Below are 20,093 nucleotides of genomic sequence, written 5' to 3'. Positions count from 1 at the left end.
GGTTGAAGCCTTCCAAGCCCTGGCACCTGCCTGGTCCTCCCTGGGTTTTGGAAGATCATTTAGGGCTGACTTTGGTCTCTGGGTGTACAGCCTACAGGATATCTGCAAATCTAGTTCATTCTCTCCTGTCCCCCCCACCCTCAGCACCTCCCCTCCCTAAGTCTACTCTCTAAGTTTTAACATGGACTTCTACATCTAGTTGGGTTTCCGATGGGGAGCTGGGAGATGCTTCTGGAGTGAGACATGAACTTCGGTGCCAGTTCTATAAATTGGTCTCTTTTTATGACGTGTGCCATTTTCTGTAGGAATGTTGCTTGCAAAACGAGTTTCGCCTTGGAGGAAAGGCGGAAAGATAAACAAGCCTGCAACGCCAAAACACTGGCAGTCTTTCCCTCCTTCCAGCTCTCTTAAAGCAGCCGGGCTGTATTTCCAGGATTAGACTTGTGCATGTGAGGAGGGACTCGCGTTGGCTTTTTTTCCCCCAAGCAAATGCAAATTAGAGAAAAATAATTTTCTTTCAACGATATGCAATGTATTAGTCACTTGTTATCGTGCTCCGAGGCAGGCCTCATTTGCGCGTCTGCCAGCTCGCTCACATCTGCTCAGCGCTGTTCGGGGCATTTTAACCTTGGCGGTGTCGTGTCTAGTCCCATGGATCAAGAAGGAGTAATTAAGCCCTGAACAGCTACAAAAATTCATGGGCCCCCATCTATACCACAGTTGTTCCATGGCTTTGTTTTGGGTGCTCTGAGTTCCATGACTGAGTAGCAGACATGGGATTCCTATTGTTCCTTGTAAAGAAAGTGGGTGCCCCTCTCCTTCTCTGACCCTCATCCCAGCCTTTCTGGGACTCCCAGGCTCTGCACAATCAGTGAGAGACTCGCTTGCAGATTGCAGGACCCCTGCATTTTACGCATCTTTTATGCATTAAAAGTTCCTTTGTGCTTCCTGTGTATACTAATGATAGCTGTTGTTATTAGCCTTACGGTATAGCTTGTTCCCTTCGGTGGTGGTGGTGGGGGGGGGGTGGTGGCGGCGACGGCATTTGTGTTTTACTCCTACAAAGCCCTGGTGGAAACAAAAGTGCATTGACACAGCCTTTGGAGGCATGGTGTGGAACATTTATTCTGGATTTGCCCCCAGGTTGTGTAGATTCCCAAGTGGGGACCCAGTTCTGCAGGGACTAGATCAAAGGGGGCAAGTGGTTTCTTTTTGCGTGGAGGGAAGAGAGTAAGGAGGGATTCCTGGCTTTTGACTTGGGTTTCTGTTGCCGGGTGGCCTCCTGTGAAGGGACACCTGTTTCTAAATTTGCCCTCTCTTGAATACACACGTGGTTTCCTGACTCCCCGTGTGGCAAAACCATGAAGGAAAGTGAAAAGAACAAAAAGCCGGTGGGGTGGCCTGGACAGATTATCCGGGGAGACGGGCAAGTGTCCCCCGTTGGCCTGTGAGAGAGAGGTTGGGGGCACCTGACCCCGGGCCATGGGCTCTGCCTGGAGGAGGGGAGTGTAGCGGACAATCCAGTTTCGGCAGCGACCCTCAGGGTCAACCCCTGCAGATTCCACCCCGGACCCCAACGCCCGAGATTCGCACCCCTCCCACGTTACAGTAGGCGACGCTTGGCTCACATCTTTGTAAGGGGAAGCGTCCAGAGGAGCAGCGCTCTAGTATGATCGGAAGGGAACCCAGAACGATGGCGAGGAGGGGTCTGCCGTGCCCATTCCCCGGGTGGGCTCGGCGGCGTTTCCCGGGAGGTCTCGGATTCTCCCTGCGCCCACCCAAAGTTTCTTTTCGTCAGATTCGTTGATGGGGAGAGAAGGTGCGGCGGGGCCTCGGGAAGGGGCACCATGGAGAGCGTGCCAGGCCGCAGGGTCCGAGGGGTTACCTAGGGTCGGGAACTGGGGAGGTCGGGCCGCCTCCGGGGAGGCTGCTGGAGTTCCTGGAAGGCCTGGCGGGGGCGCGCCGCGAGGGCGTGAGTGTGTGCCGTGGTGCGGCCCCGCGCGCTGGGACCTCCGCCGAGGAGCGGGGAGGAGGAGCGGGCGAGCCCCGAGCAGCACGGGTGTGTGTGGTGGGAGAGAAAATCCCTTTGTTGCCGACCGATCGCGCTCCGGGCTGAAGCGCCTCAGCCCGGGGAGGGGGCGCCCCTCCCCCTTTCTTCTTCGCCGGGGCCAAGTTCACTCCCAGCCCAGGTGGCTCTCCGCTCAGACCCCGACGCCCCGGGAGGAGGCCGGGAAGGTTCTGGGTGCTGGAATGGTCTGGGCCGGCGAGTTTCCCCTTCCCCCTCCCCCTTACTAATGCAAAACTTGGAGGTGTGGGCGGGGACGCCCGTGCAGGCTACGGCTACGGCTGTGGCTTGGAGTGTGCCAAGAGGCAGCACCTGGGCCGGCTGGATCACTTCCCTCACCCCCAACTCTCTCGGGGGAGGGGGTCGGGAGGGGCTGGGACCGGGCCAGCCACCTCCCTCGACCACACCCCTGGAAGCCTGCGGTTTTGCGTCCCAGGGACCTGGGGGGCAGCCTTGGGGTCTCTTACTCTCCAGCAGACCCGGAGGACCCATCCCACACTGCACATCCGGAAGAGCTTTTTCTTCTCATCTCCCACCCCCACACACCCCACCCCCACCCCTCACATCCTAAAATAGGAACTTCTTCACCCCTCCCTTCCTTGACACCCGGAGCACAGCGCTGCTGCTGTGACGCAGTCTCTGTTTGGAGCAACCCCAGGAAGGGCTGGCGGGTGGTGAGCTTTGGGCTTCTGTAAAATCTACATAATTCTGCTGAAGTTCCCTGCCTGCTCTGATCCCCTCTCTGTTGCTGCCTCAGCCTCCCCCGCAGGATGAGGTGGTAGTGCCCCAAAGAAACTGTGTTGTGATTCTGGGGCTTATTACACAGTATGTTTATTGGAGTCGGGTACTATTTAGCGGGGTTAAACGTGGCCAGCGCCAGCTATTGCCAGGCAAAACTCAAGTCCATAGTGCAGCTTAATCCTTTGGAAAACACAGTGCCAAATATTTACAGAGGGGACCAAGGTTGGAGAGGTTCAGCCACCTGCCCAGAGACACGCGGTGAGTGAGGGTGGGAGCCGGGAGGCTGTGGTGACCATGTTCTCCACAGAGAACCAGCCATGCAGTAGCGAGACCCCTCCCCTGAAGAGTCCTCTGCCAGAGGACCCCAGCACACTGGCTGGGAATGCCTGCCTGGCCACCTGAGCTGGAAGCCCTTGCGAACCTCTCCAGTTCTTCTGGCTGTTAACTGCTGGATAGCTGCCGGTGGGGGCAAGGGGAACCTAGTGAGAGAGATCCCAAGAAAAGACCCCGAGATGGGCCACCCTCAATGCCTGTGTGGACAGCAGGGAGGCGTGAGCAGAGTTAGTTTGGTGGCCATGCTTTCCAAATTGTCAGTGCCACTTGACAAGTGTAATGTGCAGACTTTTAACTGATCGGCGCCTCAAGGGTGGGGGCAGTGGAAAGTGGCCCCAGTGCAAGAGGGGGCCAGGGTTGGGGGTGGGGAAGGAAAGGGGCCAAGGCTTGGGACCTGTGGTCTGCCCTCACATCTTTTCACAGAGGGTGGGTGTGTCCCTACTCAGGGATGCCAAGGTTGGAGTGATGGCTTATGATCTTGGTCCCTCGACGCCCCCCTTCTGCCAATCAGGCCTTCTCCCCGGTGTCCGGGCCAAGCTCAGGTGCTCTCATCATAACCCTTGGCTGAAGAGCGAATGACTACTCAGAGTCTGTCCAGGGTGACCCAAGCTCTCCTATGTGTTCCACTTCCTTGGTGCTAAGAGCTGGAGACCATGCAGTATGCAGTGTGCACGCCTGCTTCTCACAAGCCAGGTCTCTCCACTTGGCCCTGGGTGTTCCTGCAGGCAGCTGGAACAGTTCCCAGTCTGTTCTTTAGAGACCCACACCCTCCCCATCTGACCTCTTCTCAGCTGTCTTTCCTCTCCATCCCTATCCAGCACCTTTACCCACTTCTCTCCACTACTAGAAAAAGGGGTTAAACCCCAGATCCAAGGTGCAGCTTCGCAGCTCACAGTGGAACAGGTTGGTGCTTGTAAAGTGCTTTTCATGAGTGACTTCACACATCTTGGCACTTCTGGAAGCATAGCCTGCATTTGGAAGAAGTGGGGGGTGGAGGTGGGCATTGAAAAATAAAAGCAAACGAGCTTCATCTATAGCTGCAAAGCACCCTGAGGCGCTGTTTGTCATTGAAATCAGGTCATTTGCCCTCTCCACAGTGTTCCGCTGCCAAGGGTCAGCAACATCAGTTTCGAAGCACTTGGCCTTAGAGGTAAAAAAGGCCCCAGCTATTTCAACAGCAGCTTCTAGAAGTTTGATGTCCCTATACTTTGCCTCCCAGTCTCTTTCTGTTTCTTACCCCAATGTCCCCTTCGTTGTACATGACAGAGAAACCAGGGTGGGGTGTAGGTAATGGTGACCCCTGTTCTTCAGTAGAGGCTTGGTGTGAGCCGTATGGCCTTTGCAAAGGAGGTCCCTGCTTTTGTGGGTTTGGACTGCTCTTTGTCACCCAGGAGGAGGGCCTCCTGTGAGCCAGGGCCATTGCTCATTGGCCCTTTCCACTCCTCTCCATCTTTGGCCAGGAACCCGAAGAGTTAAAAGTCTTTAGCTTGTTGCAATGAAATTATGGCTGGCAGTGGCGCCGCTGTTTGTTCAACAGACCTCCACTTTTAAACAGTTCACAAAAAGTTCATGGGGCAGCTAAAGATCATAAGTGTGTGTGTGTGTGCGCGCGTGTGCGTGCGTGCACGTGTGTGCGTAAGTCCACAGCAGGATCCAACAATGTGTTCCCCCCTTTTGCTTTTATGTTCAGCCCCATCCTCCACCCCTTCCCTCCCAAAACACACACACACACACACACACACACACACACACACACACACACACACGACAGTGAACCGCTCTGCTAGCCTCAACCCTCCATCTGACCCTGTGCATTTGAGAACACTTCGTTCTGATGGCTGGTATCATTTATCTGTGCGCCATTAATATGGAAAGACCCAAAGGAGGAGCCCTGGAGAAGGGGAGATGCTTTGAAAGCACCCAGTAGGCCCAGGTGCCTGTAAACCGCAGTCACCTTTCTGCTAAGTCCAGGTGGACTTTGCTGAAGAAAGGCTCTTTGAAGGGAAGCAGCTGCTGGCCTTTTCGGGGCTGGGCCTCAGTATAATGATTCTGTTTCCCAAGAAGGTGCCGGGAGGTCCTTTGCACAAGGTGTCTACTTAAGGGAGGTGGGTAAGAGGCAGGTTTTTTGTTTGTTTGTTTTTTGAGTTTTGCTCTTTTTGCCCAGGCTGGAGTGCAGTGGTGCAATCTCGGCTCACTGCAACCTCCACCTCCCAGGTTCCAGCGATTCTCCTGCCTCAGCCTCCCGAGTAGCTGGGATTGCAGGCACGCACCACCACGCCCAGCTAATTTTGTATTTTTAGTAGAGACAGGGTTTCTCCTTGTTGGTCAGGCTGGTCTCAAACTCCCGACTTCAGGTGATCCACCCACCTCGGCCTCCCAAAGTTCTGGGATTACAGGCGTGAGCCATCATGCCCGGCCGGAGGCAGCTTTTTTAAAGGGGAGGCCAATTTTTAAGAATGGGGACACCAGAAGATTGAGGTTCATTAGGCACACGCTTCTTCCCTCATCCTTTTCTTGGGGGTTTGGTTGAGTGACCCTTTGGCTCATGATGTAATTTCTGTATTTCATCATGGCACAGTGAGGGGGTGGCATGGTGCAGTCCCACTGCTGCAGCCCGATGACCGGGACACACTGGCACCGGGGAATGATGTTCCTTCCACCTTCTCTATTATCCTACCCAGAATGTCTTCCTTTTGTTAGAAAGGGCAGCAGGGGCCGGAGAGGGGACACTGCCACTGCACAAGGGAATGTGCCTTGTGGTCTGCCCAGCACTAGTGGTGGCCTTCCCCACTTGATTTGTGTATTTGCAAGATGGAAGAAAAGCCCACGAACCCTTATAGAACCTTCCCCAACAGCCGAGTCGGTCTTTTGGGGGCGCTGTGGCTAGTCAACTGGAAGAGCCGCTGTCTGGAGACACTTCCTAGGGAAATAGCTTTCCAGAACCCCATCATGCCTGATGCCTCTGCAGATTTCTGCCTTTTTCTTGGGCCCTTTACCTCTCTTCCAGCCTCATTGTTGAGCTCTAACTGTACGTGGTGTGTCGCTGCATGTGGATTTTGGTTAACAGACGTTGTTCTATGGGGATGGGGGCCCATGGGGGATGCTGGTGGACAAAAGACCTAGTTAGGACAAAGAAATGAGAAAGTACAGACCGGCTTTGGGATTCCATCCCCCAGGTGTCCCCTTAACTCCCACCCTCAGTCACTCTCACAGAAGAGTCCCCGGACCTGGTGCCTCCAACCCAACCGACCTGGCAGTCTGCTCCGTGTGCTAAAGTGTAAAAGCAAGCATTTGCATATTTTTTCCTGCTAACAAAGGAAATGTGTCGACTTAGGGAACATTTGGGCTTTCGGAAACTGTGTGGGTGGGTGTGTGAGGGAGGAGAAAAAAGTTCCCCTGATGATCTGCACACCAATTATTTCACACCCAGGTTTGGGTCCCGTGGAAAAATGCCATGGCCGGTCTGGACAAGGGACACTGAGATGTGTTTGTGAGCAGGGAATTGCCGAGGGCCATCGGTCCCAGGCATTAAAGGCTCCCCTACTTATTAACCTAGCATTTAACAGCAGGATATGGGCTGAAGCGCAGTCAAAAGAAACGGCTCAACCTCCAAAGAGCAATTAAAATCCTGCACGAGGATAAATCACGCGCCGTGATAATCCTGTTAATAAAATGCAGCTTGTCCTGACCCTTCACTCATGCAGCAAACTAGAATGTGATGTGGGTGGGGGCGGTGGGCAGAGGAGGTAAAGGGGGGTGGGTGGTGGTCTGAGCTCCTCTGCCTTGGCAACCTCCTGCTCCCGGAACGTGGAAAATGGGTGGCTTCTGCCGGCTCCCCATGTGCCAGCGGCTTGGAGCCCATCAGCCAGGGCTGCTAAGACTTCTGTGCTCGCTAATGATTTCTCGTCCCCAGCGAGCAGGCGTCATTGAATTACTCAGCCGCCTCTCTCTGCAGCTTCCAGGCAAAACCACCCGGGTTAGCTGCTTAATCTAATCCAGGGCTCTGGTGGGGCGGCTCACCAGCCCACCGACTCTTTTTCACACTCGATCTGTAAGTTGCACACAAGACAGCCTTGGAAATTCAGCCCTAGAAATGCAGGTAGTTTGAGAGCTGGACCTGCCGCTCACCTCACTGTGGTGCCTTCCACCCTTCTTGCACCCTTTTGGCCCCAGGAAAGATCAGTTGTGTGCCTCCCAGTGATGCAGCATCCCTGAACCTATTGTCAGAGCCTCCCCTTGTTGAATCAAGTCTTCTTTACCTTCTTTAACAAGTGGCAAGAATGAATGACCACTGTACACTTTCAGAGGAAAGGGAGTGGGCGGGTGCTGTGGTGTGCCCTGAATGTGTTCTGTGCCTTGGATGAGGCTACCTGTTTCGAATTAAACTTCTTCCCCAGCCCCAGCACCTCCTACCAGGGAAGCTGCATGCCCCTCCGCTGTCCCTTCGAGTCAGGTGTCTGTCCTTGGCTCCCAGACCACTGTAGACAGCAGGCACAGCCTGCCTTCCCGATCTGCATCCTGTATGAATCACCTAGAAAGAGGCCTTCTCTAGCGCCCTGTTTGGCTCTCCTTTACTGAACCTCCTGGGATTTTTTTTTCTTTCCTTTTAACAGACTAGACGCTTGAAGCAAAGCTGCCATCCCAGAAGACGACATGCTCTCAGCAACCCCCCTGTATGGGAACGTTCACAGCTGGATGAACAGCGAGAGGGTCCGCATGTGTGGGGCGAGCGAAGACAGGTGAATGCGCCCATCTGGGCCGGGCCTGAGTGGAGCCCACGCCCATGCTGAAGCCCCCCTCACCTTCTCACAGCCACCGTGGGCCCAAAAGGGGTGGGAGAGAAAGAGCTTCCCGCCTAGTAGGCCGCTCTTGATTTACAGTTTTAACAGGCAACCTGGCTCAGTGAAGCATTGCCGCCCTTTAAAAGATTAGCCCCTAAAGCGGCCTTTCAGTGCACTTTCGTCCTTAATTTATTATTTCATATTTATGAAGGAGAATTAATCCCAGTCTATATACTGCTTTAACTCTAAATGTCAGGAGTGTGGGCCCAGGTGGAGCAGCATTCTATGTGCTTTTAAAACAAATAGTTTGCTCAGTAATAAATGGGGAGAGAGCCACCGTTTTCCTTCATTGAAGCCCAGGATCTCTCATTGTCCTCTGCTGCCTGTTCCCAGAGGCCACTGGCGCCTGCTTTTGGTCGTCAGACAGCTCTGTTATGCTTCCTAATCAGTAATTTTGGAGTTGTGGGGTGGAGGCAGCTAAGCAGTAGATGATTGAAGCTGCTCTTCGGGGTAATGAGGAAACTTTTCCTCTGCCGCTTGTCAGCGATTTTTATCCTGGGGATTTGGAAGTTGGCACCAAGCACTTTCTTTATCGATGCTCTCTGATAACAAGTCCCAGGGCAGCCGCAGCAGCCTGGCACAGATGTGCAGCTTCCTTTTCAGCCTGGAACAGCTGACATTTGTATGATACTAGTGTGTATCCCCCTGTCATTTTGACAAAGGCAGTCAAATATGGCTTTTTTATCACCATGGAAACCAGTTTCGTAGGACATGGTCCCTAACTTTGTTTTGGAAAAAGTTTTGAAAGCCTACCCTCCTGGGTAACACGGAAGTGGTTGATGACACGACCAGCCTTCCAGCCCCCTTTGGTATTTGGCTGTGTTACCACTTCATGTCTACCCTCCAGGAGAGTTTATAAGGGTTGGCTGGGACAGCCAATTGGCCTACTTGGCCTCTAGAGAAAAAAATCTCGAGGGAGAAGTGGTTGTGCTTAATTTCTGGCTTACCTACCTTGGGGACATCATATTTGTGATTCATGTCCTCACACATGAAAGCTTTGCGTTTCCTTTGTTTTTCCTGGTCAAGTTGAATCACCATTTGGGGGCGACTTTCAATATGGGCCATTGACAGCTGGTGGGGGCGGAGGGTTAAGGACAGTTTTAAAAATTGGGTTAGTAGAAACTGGTCTGTTCTGGGGAGATCTGTGAAAGATGGATTCAGTGAGGAATGCTTTCATGAAGTTGGTATATCTTTTTAAATAGGAAAATCCTTGTAAATGATGGTGACGCTTCAAAAGCCAGACTGGAACTGAGGGAAGAGAATCCCTTGAACCACAACGTGGTAAGAGATTAATAGCTTCTGTTGATGCCATATCTGCATATCAGTGATCTGTAATCAATCGTATTAATTTGCATGCCCTTAAAGGGTGGGGAATGGGGGAGGGGTGGCAGTTCAGAGCAGGGCTGAGTCAGAGGCCTCTGCGAGAGGACAAGGCCCCCACCCAAGCTCTTCCAGTCTTGCCTTCCTGCCTCGCCACACATGTCCCTGTCCCCTAGTGACTGGTGGGATGTGTACTCTCTTTTCTTCCATAAGCTGGATGCCACATCAGCGCTCCCAGCTGGATAAATTTCCAGCCTCCAAGTAGCCCCTTAGGGTTTACCTTTCCAGTAAAATATGAAACACAGGACTGTCACTTCAGACACAAGGGAGAGGAAGTCAAAAGACACAACCACAGTTTGACCCATGGCCTCTATATTGATTTAGAAATGAGGCTGCTAAAGTCCTCTGTTTCTGTTGTCCCATCGAAGATTGTTTCTTGTTCTGTTAAGTCATGCCTTCCTGCACCCAGGGGAAATGAAGCGAACACCCACCCCCAAGCCTGACAGGCCCAGGGAGGGTTAGTGTGAATTCTGTACCCCATGAGGGTGATGCTGAGAGTTTTGGAGTTGGTGTCTTAGTTGTAGCAAAGAATTTTTGCTGAGAAGGTAAAAATCTTCAGACTTTTTTATTTTTATTTTTTAATTTTAATTTTTTTAGAGACAGAGTCTCGCTGTGTCGCCCGGCCTGGAGTGCAGTGGCGCAGTCTTGGCTCACCGCAACCTCCACCTCCCGGGTTCAAGCAATTCTCTTGCCTCAGTCTCCTGAGTAGCTGGGACTACAGGTGCACATCGCCACACCTGGCTAATTTTTTTGTATTTTAGTAGAGATGGGGTTTCACCATGTTGCCCAGGCTGGTCTTGAATTCCTGAGCTCAGGCAATCTGCCCGCCTTGGCCTCCCAAAGTGGTAGGATTACAGGCGTGAGCCACCGCGCCTGGCCAAAATCTTCAGACTTAATAGATGACTGAATTAATGTATGGGCCTCAAGTCCAAAGGGACCAATGTTTTCCCTGCTTCCAGGATACTAGTTGAGAGGTGAGAAGGCAGGCAGCAAAGGGGTTTGGATAAGGGGGTGGGGAAACAGACCCCCCCCCCCGCCCCGCCGGAAGCCTGTCTTTAACCCTTTGTGCTTGGATGTTAAGGCTGATGGCATGTTGAACTAGTTGGCAGTGTCTTTGGGTGCTGCTGCCTTGAAGGAGTGCCCCAGTAACACCCGTGTTGTTCTTCTGCAAAGGTGGATGCGAGCACGGCCCATAGGATCGATGGCCTGGCAGCACTGAGCATGGACCGCACTGGCCTGATCCGGGAAGGGCTGCGGGTCCCCGGAAACATCGTCTATTCTAGCTTGTGTGGACTGGGCTCAGAGAAAGGTCGGGAGGCTGCCACAAGCACTCTAGGTGGCCTTGGGTTTTCTTCGGAAAGAAATCCAGAGATGCAGTTCAAACCGAATACACCCGAGACAGTGGAGGCTTCTGCCGTCTCTGGAAAACCCCCAAATGGCTTCAGTGCTATGTACAAAACACCGCCTGGAATACAAAAAAGTGCTGTAGCCACAGCAGAAGCGCTGGGCTTGGACAGGCCTGCCAGCGACAAACAGAGCCCTCTCAACATCAATGGTGCTAGTTATCTGCGGCTGCCCTGGGTCAATCCTTACATGGAGGGTGCCACGCCAGCCATCTACCCTTTCCTCGACTCGCCAAATAAGTATTCACTGAACATGTACAAGGCCTTGCTACCTCAGCAGTCCTACAGCTTGGCCCAGCCGCTGTATTCTCCAGTCTGCACCAATGGGGAGCGCTTTCTCTACCTGCCGCCACCCCACTACGTTGGTCCCCACATCCCATCGTCCTTGGCATCACCCATGAGGCTCTCGACACCTTCGGCCTCCCCAGCCATCCCGCCTCTCGTCCATTGCGCAGACAAAAGCCTCCCGTGGAAGATGGGCGTCAGCCCTGGGAATCCTGTTGATTCCCACGCCTATCCTCACATCCAGAACAGTAAGCAGCCCAGGGTTCCCTCTGCCAAGGCGGTCACCAGTGGCCTGCCGGGGGACACAGCTCTCCTGTTGCCCCCCTCGCCTCGGCCGTCACCCCGAGTCCACCTTCCCACCCAGCCTGCTGCAGACACCTACTCGGAGTTCCACAAGCACTATGCCAGGATCTCCACCTCTCCTTCAGTTGCCCTGTCAAAGCCATACATGACAGTTAGCAGCGAGTTCCCCGCGGCCAGGCTCTCCAATGGCAAGTATCCCAAGGCTCCGGAAGGGGGCGAAGGTGCCCAGCCAGTGCCCGGGCATGCCCGGAAGACAGCGGTTCAAGACAGAAAAGACGGCAGCTCACCTCCTCTGTTGGAGAAGCAGACCGTGACCAAAGACGTCACAGATAAGCCACTAGACTTGTCTTCTAAAGTGGTGGATGTAGATGCTTCCAAAGCTGACCACATGAAAAAGATGGCTCCCACGGTCCTGGTTCACAGCAGGGCTGGAAGTGGCTTAGTGCTCTCCGGAAGTGAGATTCCGAAAGAAACACTATCTCCTCCAGGAAATGGTTGTGCTATCTATAGATCTGAAATCATCAGCACTGCTCCCTCATCCTGGGTGGTGCCCGGGCCAAGTCCTAACGAAGAGAACAATGGCAAAAGCATGTCGCTGAAAAACAAGGCATTGGACTGGGCGATACCACAGCAGCGGAGTTCATCATGCCCGCGCATGGGCGGCACCGATGCTGTCATCACTAACGTTTCAGGGTCAGTGTCGAGTGCGGGCCGCCCAGCCTCCGCATCACCCGCCCCCAATGCCAATGCAGATGGCACCAAAACCAGCAGGAGCTCTGTAGAAACCACACCATCCGTTATTCAGCACGTGGGCCAGCCCCCGGCCACTCCTGCCAAGCACAGTAGCAGCACCAGCAGCAAGGGCGCCAAAGCCAGCAACCCAGAACCGAGTTTCAAAGCAAACGAGAACGGCCTTCCACCAAGCTCTATATTTCTGTCTCCAAATGATGCATTCAGGTCCCCACCAATTCCCTACCCCAGGAGTTACCTCCCTTACCCAGCCCCCGAGGGCATTGCTGTAAGTCCCCTCTCCTTACATGGCAAAGGACCTGTCTACCCTCACCCAGTTTTGTTACCCAATGGCAGTCTGTTTCCTGGGCACCTTGCCCCAAAGCCTGGGCTGCCCTATGGGCTTCCCACCGGCCGTCCAGAGTTTGTGACCTACCAAGATGCCCTGGGGTTGGGCATGGTGCATCCCATGTTGATACCACACACGCCCATAGAGATCACTAAAGAGGAGAAACCAGAGAGGAGATCCCGGTCCCATGAGAGAGCCCGTTACGAGGACCCAACCCTCCGGAATCGGTTTTCCGAGATTTTGGAAACTAGCAGCACCAAGTTACATCCAGATGTCCCCACCGACAAGAACCTAAAGCCGAACCCCAACTGGAATCAAGGGAAGACTGTTGTCAAAAGCGACAAGCTTGTCTACGTAGACCTTCTCCGAGAAGAACCAGATGCTAAAACTGACACAAACGTGTCCAAACCCAGCTTTGCAGCAGAGAGTGTTGGCCAGAGCGCTGAGCCCCCCAAGCCCTCAGTTGAGCCGGCCCTGCAGCAGCACCGTGATTTCATCGCCCTGAGAGAGGAGTTGGGGCGCATCAGTGACTTCCACGAAACTTATACTTTCAAACAGCCAGTCTTCACCGTAAGCAAGGACAGTGTTCTGGCAGGTACCAACAAAGAGAACCTAGGGTTGCCAGTCTCGACTCCATTCCTGGAGCCACCTCTGGGGAGCGATGGCCCTGCTGTAACTTTTGGTAAAACCCAAGAGGATCCCAAACCATTTTGTGTGGGCAGTGCCCCACCAAGTGTGGATGTGACCCCCACCTATACCAAAGATGGAGCTGATGAGGCTGAATCAAATGATGGCAAAGTTCTGAAACCGAAGCCATCTAAGCTGGCAAAGAGAATCGCCAACTCAGCGGGTTACGTGGGTGACCGATTCAAATGTGTCACTACCGAACTGTATGCAGATTCCAGTCAGCTCAGCCGGGAGCAACGGGCATTGCAGGTGAGCCCCCCCACCTGAATTTCAGTTACTTTACCAGTTGTCAGTTTTTTAATGTGTAAACAGGATTGGGGGAGTATGGTAGGGCAGGGCACCAGGCAGATTTGGTGAATGAAGCTTGTGGTAATTTGAATGTATGCAATGTGGCCAGTAAGAGAACGTGAGTGGTAGCACTGAGGCGTGTCTGGATGCTTTAAGTTATTCTGTAGATTATAAGGGAACTCCACTCAATTGCTGATAACCGATGTTTTAATTATTGTGAAGGGTATCTAAAGACTGCATGACGTTTACCTATCAATTGCTTTGATTTCTCTGCCTGTAAGATAGCAAATATACCTAGAAGTGCTGCTTAGAATGCCTTACTTGATACCTGGTAGAGATGTGTAGCAGCCGCATGTCTGTGGGATTCATGCAAATTTTTCACCAAAAAGAAAGGAAAAAAAAAGAAAAAAGGTTGCTTAAAGGGATAGAGTATGTATTTAACTTGCTAGTGAATTATGATAGATGTTGTATAGGAATTTCCTTAAGATATTTTACTTTTAATTAAAAGATGAATAAAGCCAAATTGTTTTGCAATGTTAAGAAAAAAATTGGTTTATGCTTATAAAAATGGATGAAGTTATCTAAATGATCCATTGAGTGCCCATTTTAATTACATAGATGGAAGGATTACAAGAGGACAGTATTTTATGTCTACCCGCTGCTTACTGTGAGGTCAGTTCTTCAAATTTTTATTACTAGAATCTTACATAAACCTTTTGAGTTAAATTTCATTTCCAAATATACAAAGGGAAGTTTGTGGGCCATGGTCGTCTTTATTCATTGTGTATTTTGTTTCTTTTCTGTTGTGTTTTTGTTTTGTTTTCTTTGCGTTGTGTTTTCGTTTTGTTTTATTTACCTTCAAAAGAGAATGTCTGTCTGTATGCAATAGTGTATGTGTGGATATACATACACACCGCATATATATCTATATACACATGACTTTATGAATAAAGAATGTGTGACTACTTATATATAGATACTCTTAAGTTTTATCTGTTAAACTTTAAAATATCTGAGTTACATCTCATAAGCTGTGGTTGGTTTTGGGCACTTTTCTTTGAAAATACTTTCCTTTAAGATAAGGCAAATGAAATAGCTTTTATGGTAAGGTGTTGTTTTTTTTTTTTCCATCTCCATTCTCTTTCTAGCGTGCAATGATGCGCTTCTCAGAGTTGGAGATGAAAGAAAGAGAAGGTGGCCACCCAGCAACCAAAGACTCCGAGATGTGCAAATTCAGCCCAGCCGACTGGGAAAGGTTGAAAGGAAATCAGGACAAAAAGCCAAAGTCGGTCGCCCTGGAGGAGGCCATTGCAGAACAGAACGAAAGTGAGAGATGTAAGTAAACCTGAGCAGTTTGCTTGTGTTGGCCTCAGGTCCGGTTGGCATCTGCTTGGAGAAATGGGCTGCTTTTGCCATGCATGGAATGAAGGGCCGATTGTCCTTATGAATGGTGGCAACCAGGAACGAGGCGTCTGTGAAAGATAGTTTCCTGGGACACATCTTTTTTTCCAAAGAAGCACTGGTTCTAGAGTTGATAACAGTCTAATATAACGCAGTGTAGCAGAGGTATGGCAGTAGGAGATTAGGTGCAGGGACAGGTTATATTTTGTAGCAGTGGAATGACACTTCCCAGCCATCTCCTGCCCCACCCCTGTGGTGACAGTCTGATGTGGAATGAAGAGTCCTTATATTCTCCCTCCAAAGGCATAGATGTTGTTGAAGTAGGATGAACATGGTGAAGTCACCATAAAGATGAGTGTTACGATTTACCGTGGGGGGTGGGGGAGAATTGGCCACAGAATCCCAAGGCAGCCTGGCATGCATGAGGGGGCTCTTCCCACCGGACAGAGGGCAGCTTGCATTTTGGAGGGCAAGTGATGTGAAGAGAAAGCTAGTATCTTCCTCAGTACACTCCCTTTGGTCCTTACAGCAGGTCCCCCACCCCACCAACAGGGTTGACTTTGGGATTTGCTCACGAGTCTTCTAGGGTGCTAAGATGTGTTGGCAGCAAGTGGAGGTCTTCCTCTTTATTTCTTAAATATGCAAGCTTGAAGCTTTAGGTCTGCTTGCAACATGAGAAACCTCACTGGGCGAAGGGGAATTAGGGTGTCTGGGTGAACTAACTGGAGGAGTGGGTGCAAAGTCCTCCTGAGACAGGACACTTGGAAGTGTTGGGTATGTTTGAGAGCTCCCCACCATGGGCCGTCGGAGGTTTGACATTCACAACACAGTTCATCGGTGCCTGACAGAGTTTGGGAAGAATGTGTGATCAGGGAGAGTGTGCTTCTTGATACTCGGAGCACACACCCCTCCCTCCACTTCCAGCTCATCCCTGGGAGCAGACTAAGGCCACCTGCCAGGATCCTGGGTAAGCTAAACCAGGACTGATTTGTTGTAAGTCATTGCTGAAGAAAGTAGTTTCTGTTGCTAGTAGGTGGTGGCCTTACTCAAGTGGCAGGGACTCAATGTACCTGAAGTTGCTCACTCTTCCTCAAAGAGTGGCTACAGGGCAGCGGGAGGTCCAAGCCACTCTTGGGTGAAGTGGCAAAGAAAGCCTTCCTCCTCCCTGATGATTGCTGCCAACTCTCAGCCCCTACTCTGAGTTGCCTCAACACCAGCTCTTGGGAAGGTTGTCAGAGGGACCTGGGAGAAGTGGGCAAGGCCGAGTTGATGGGGAAGGTGCTTCTAAAAGAGGGAGTGCCATACATAAGAATCCCTCTTTGTTCTGAGTAGATGGCTGGGGGCCTGGAGGAAGGGACAGGAACTTAGCCAGCTTCCAGCCTTCTTGCCCTTGCTGTGGTTTTTGAGTAACATGGCCAGACCCTCCGTTCACATCTGAGTAACTCGGTGTGGCCAATGGGGAGCAGGGCCCGAGCCCCACATGATGTAGAAAGGCCTCCCTTTCCCTTTCTGTAAGTCCCTCCAAGCTTCATACCAACAGGCTGTGTTCTTGGAGCACCCAGGACAGGGCCCTGCAAGCCATAAGTCACCACGTAGTGCTCCTCAGGTAATGAGCCATGGCAGGGAGAGCAGAAGAAGAGTTGGGGGAAGGTGAAGGCTGCTTTTTAAATACTAGGGCCAAGGAAGAGCTGGGGCACCATTGGTTTGTGGTTGATCAAGAGGAGGAACCTAGAGGAAACGTTGTCCTTGCTGCTGCCACTGCCATCTCATCCAGGGGACAGCACGCGCTGGATCCGTTTGGCTTCAAATTCACTGAGCCATCTCGGCCATCACGTCTCTTCATGGGTGTCACTGTGGCCCAGAGCCAAGCTGTGAGCATATGGAAACTGGGGTGGGGATTTGGGGCAGGCAGGGGTCACAAAGAGGGTAGAGGATGCCTCCCCGAAGCCTCTCCCCTCCACTCCTACAGCACCAGTAGCTTCTGAGATGGCAGGTGCCGCCTGTGCGGCCTCAGCTGCCTGCGTGTGGGTGCATCTTGTTGGGAGGGCTTGTTTAAAAAAACTGAATTAACTGGACAACACCGTGGTTAGGATTTTCATTGACTCTTAGTGATAGTATGGGTTGCTGAGTTTTTCATTTAGAAATTGAACAAATGAGTTAGGAGTGTCCCCAAACTCCTAAGGAATGATAAGTGGCATTTTGAAGATGGGGTAGGGAACACGGAGGTGTTGGGCCCTTCCTTTTTGTTTTTAGTTTTATTATTTTTATTGATTGATTTACTTTTGTTGATACATATTAGATGTGCATATTAGCCCTTCCTTCTTGAATTTGGGTGTCTGTCTCCCTTGGTAGCCACTTGGCTTGTGTGGACCTAGGACTCACTCAGTGGCAATGCCTGAGCGGGAGCTGGAGAAAGCGTTGAGTGAAAGTGAAAGGGTTTCATGGGACTTCTTGGCTCAGGAAACTTCTCTTCCAGGACAGCAGCCCCTATGTACTTTGTAAACTACTTTGAGTTTGGGCAGACAGACGACTACCAATGCCTCTCTGCTGCTGGAGAGGGTAGAAGTTATAACATGGTTGGCCTCTGCTAGAGGTGATGTTGCCTGCAGAGGGAGTAGATGTCATGGGCAGTCCTCAAAAATCTCAGTCCTCTGCCATCCTGTTTAGGGCTTACTGGGCATGGTTATAACAGTGGTGAAGTTGCTTTGTTGCCACGGTGACTTGTAAATGTTGCCATGGCGATGCTTCCATGAGGTATTGCAATGGCATAGCCATGGTAAATTATGGGATGTATGTGCTGTGCCTTATAGGACCATGATGCAAGGAGAAAGTGGTAGACGGTGTAGGACTCAGCCATGTTCACATCTGCCTAGATCTCATGACCAAGGGCACATGGCATTCCACTCACAGAAGGGCTGTAAGTAGTTGCAATGGAAGAGGACCCTGATGGTTAGGACCTCTATCTATCCCTCCATCTCTGTCTATGCACCCATCTCCTTTGCCCTCAAGAGTAATTTCTGTGGGTACTGGTAAGAATAGCCCCATTTGAGGGAGGTCCAAGTGAAGTGTACAGGAAAGTGACCTGGAGCCTCTCCCTCATAGCTGTTTGCCATACGTATCTTCGGCAGTCAAGGTGGGTGTTCTTTGGGATTATTACTGGCCCATGGAGGGAAACCCTAGCATAAGGTTTGGGGGCCTTCACTGAGGGGAATTGGGATGTTTGCCTTGAGAGGCTCAGGGGTTGAAGGAAGGACAATAGGCCTCATTTGCGGAAAGATCTCGTTTGTGGAAAGATCCTCTTGAGAGCGGACAAGAAGCATCTACACTGCGTGTGGGCAGGCATGATTGCAGTGAACCCCAGATGCAGCAGTGGAGGGCTCCCGATAATAGTTCTGGACTATTCAGGAGGCAGAAGGGGGCCCTGTCCGGCTGAACGGGGAATGGTGGGGACTTGGAGGAGGCATGTGTGTTTCGCACCCCTTATCCTAGCCTGCTGGCTTCCCCATGAATGGAGAGCAGAAGGTGGTGTGTGCAGGGGAGCCCTCCCCACCCCCACTGGGCAGCTTTTCCTAGATGGGGAGCCCCAGAGAAGACAGATGGCAAGACCTCCCCATATCTAATGGGGGTGCTCCCTAGCAGAGAGACTAGGTCCCCAGTTAGTCACTGCCTGTTGATGCCAGTCTGTGAAATAAGTGATTACAAGTCTTCTAGGTGGTTTTCTGTGGACAAAATATACTGGCAGTTTGGGCATAAGGCCAGGTAGGTGAGATATAAACTCATTTCACTATTAGGAAGTTTGCAGTGAAGGTCAAAACTCCAATGGAAAACTTTCTCCCTGAGAAAGATGCCTTAGACTTGGTTGAGATTGTTACAAATACAGGTGGCTGTATGAGACCTGGAGTTCAAATGGAAGCTGTGGAAGTCAAATCCAAAGCACTAGGGTTGAGAGATTCTTAATCTGATGGGGATTTGATGGGGGGGTGTCTCTGGGAAGGGTGCCAAGACAGGGCAGTTCGTTCTGGGTGGGGCCCCACACTGGCTAAGCTGCTGCCTCATTTTGACCCAGGAAGGCATTGTGACATTACCTAGTCACCTCTGCTTTCAAACCACTTGGCTCAAACCGTCTCTCCTACCTAAAGGGAGGGGAAATGAGTACACTTTAAAAGTATAAAAGTAACCTTGCATGTGGCGCTTCGTAACGCAGTCTTTACATTTTTACATTGCACCCCCCAGCCCCTCCCACAGGGCTTTCAGGGGCGGCTGATTGGCTCCAGAAAGTCAAATGGTATATAACTAGGACAATCAGTTCACATCTTAAACTTTCATAAATATCAGGGCTAAAAATCAAGCTGGTCTGGGGATCATAGCGTCCTTTTGTAAGTAATTTCTCCAGCCTTACCCTCTGCCCTGCTGCACCGTGTTTATGAAGCCCACCGGGGGAGGTGGCTTGCAGTAATAGTCCCACTTTACAACTCAAGGGGGCCAAACTGTAAAGTGGCGCTGTTACTGCCAGAGTGGTTAAGAGACAGAGCAACTCGAGTCGCAGCCCACCCTCTTTGCGTCCCCAGGCCAAGCTGAGCACAGTGGTCACCACTTCTGCATAGTGTAAGTTTTGGGCAGCTTGTGTGTTTTCTCCTGTTGCTGCTGTGACAGAACACCACCTTGGCCATGTTTTCGGACGCCCATCTGTTGCTGGTTGTACCTACAGAGACCTGGGGTGGTATTCCATGGTGGGGGCTTGGGTGCCGAATCCCAGGCCCAGCCATCCCTGTCCATACAGTGCACTGTCGTGAGTGAGGATGAGGAGGAACGGTTGGGGAGATTCTACCATTCCTTTGCAAGAATAGATGCAGCCCCATCTGTTCCCCCTTAGAACACCCTTGAAGAGAAGGTGAATGGGTCCTTGCACCATTGAGAGCACAGGCTAGCCAACACCCCTGTAAAGCTCACCCCCACAGCTGACTGCTGTGAACCACTGGGAATGCCCCTGAGAGAAGCGGGTGAGCGGTGCTGGTCAGGAGTGGGAGTAATATTTGAAGTGGGTTGGGGAGAGGAAGAATGAGATCAGCGGATGAGGCGTGTGCTTATTTCATCTAGAAATTGACTTGTGTGCCTCAGCTCAGAGCTACCAAGACACCAGACTCATAACCCTGGTGATGAGAGGGATCATTTCAGCGGGCCAAGGGCTGACACCTTAACCTCGCAGTGGTCATTAAGTAGTTATCATTTATATTCATTGTGTATTAGAAAAATTGTGACCAGCAAAGCAGTTAATGAGCTATTTCTTG

At 51.6% G+C, this 20,093-nt stretch overlaps 1 protein-coding gene across 9 annotated transcripts in view; it reads left to right on the top strand.

Annotated features, from left to right (window-relative positions):
• BCOR (BCL6 corepressor) overlaps positions 1–20,093 on the top strand; it is a 126,376-nt gene that overhangs the window by 91,931 nt on the left and 14,352 nt on the right. For 7 of the 9 annotated variants that reach the window (XM_008968340.7, XM_057301049.2, XM_008968341.4 and 4 more), the window contains exons 2-6: positions 7,753–7,878; positions 9,183–9,261; positions 10,534–13,365; positions 14,023–14,076; positions 14,553–14,739. In XM_008968340.7, coding sequence (XP_008966588.1) covers positions 7,793–7,878; positions 9,183–9,261; positions 10,534–13,365; positions 14,023–14,076; positions 14,553–14,739 — 3,238 coding nt within the window. In that variant the 5' untranslated portion in view covers positions 7,753–7,792. The remainder of the gene's footprint in view (positions 1–7,752; positions 7,879–9,182; positions 9,262–10,533; positions 13,366–14,022; positions 14,077–14,552; positions 14,740–20,093) is intronic. The other 2 variants (XM_057301050.1, XM_055106159.2) reach the window with 1 other exon arrangement.

The sequence above is a fragment of the Pan paniscus genome, chromosome X, assembly GCF_029289425.2.
Source record: "Pan paniscus chromosome X, NHGRI_mPanPan1-v2.0_pri, whole genome shotgun sequence".
Classification (NCBI taxonomy): Eukaryota; Metazoa; Chordata; class Mammalia; order Primates; family Hominidae; genus Pan; species Pan paniscus.
This window is presented reverse-complemented; position numbering and strand designations above follow the sequence as displayed.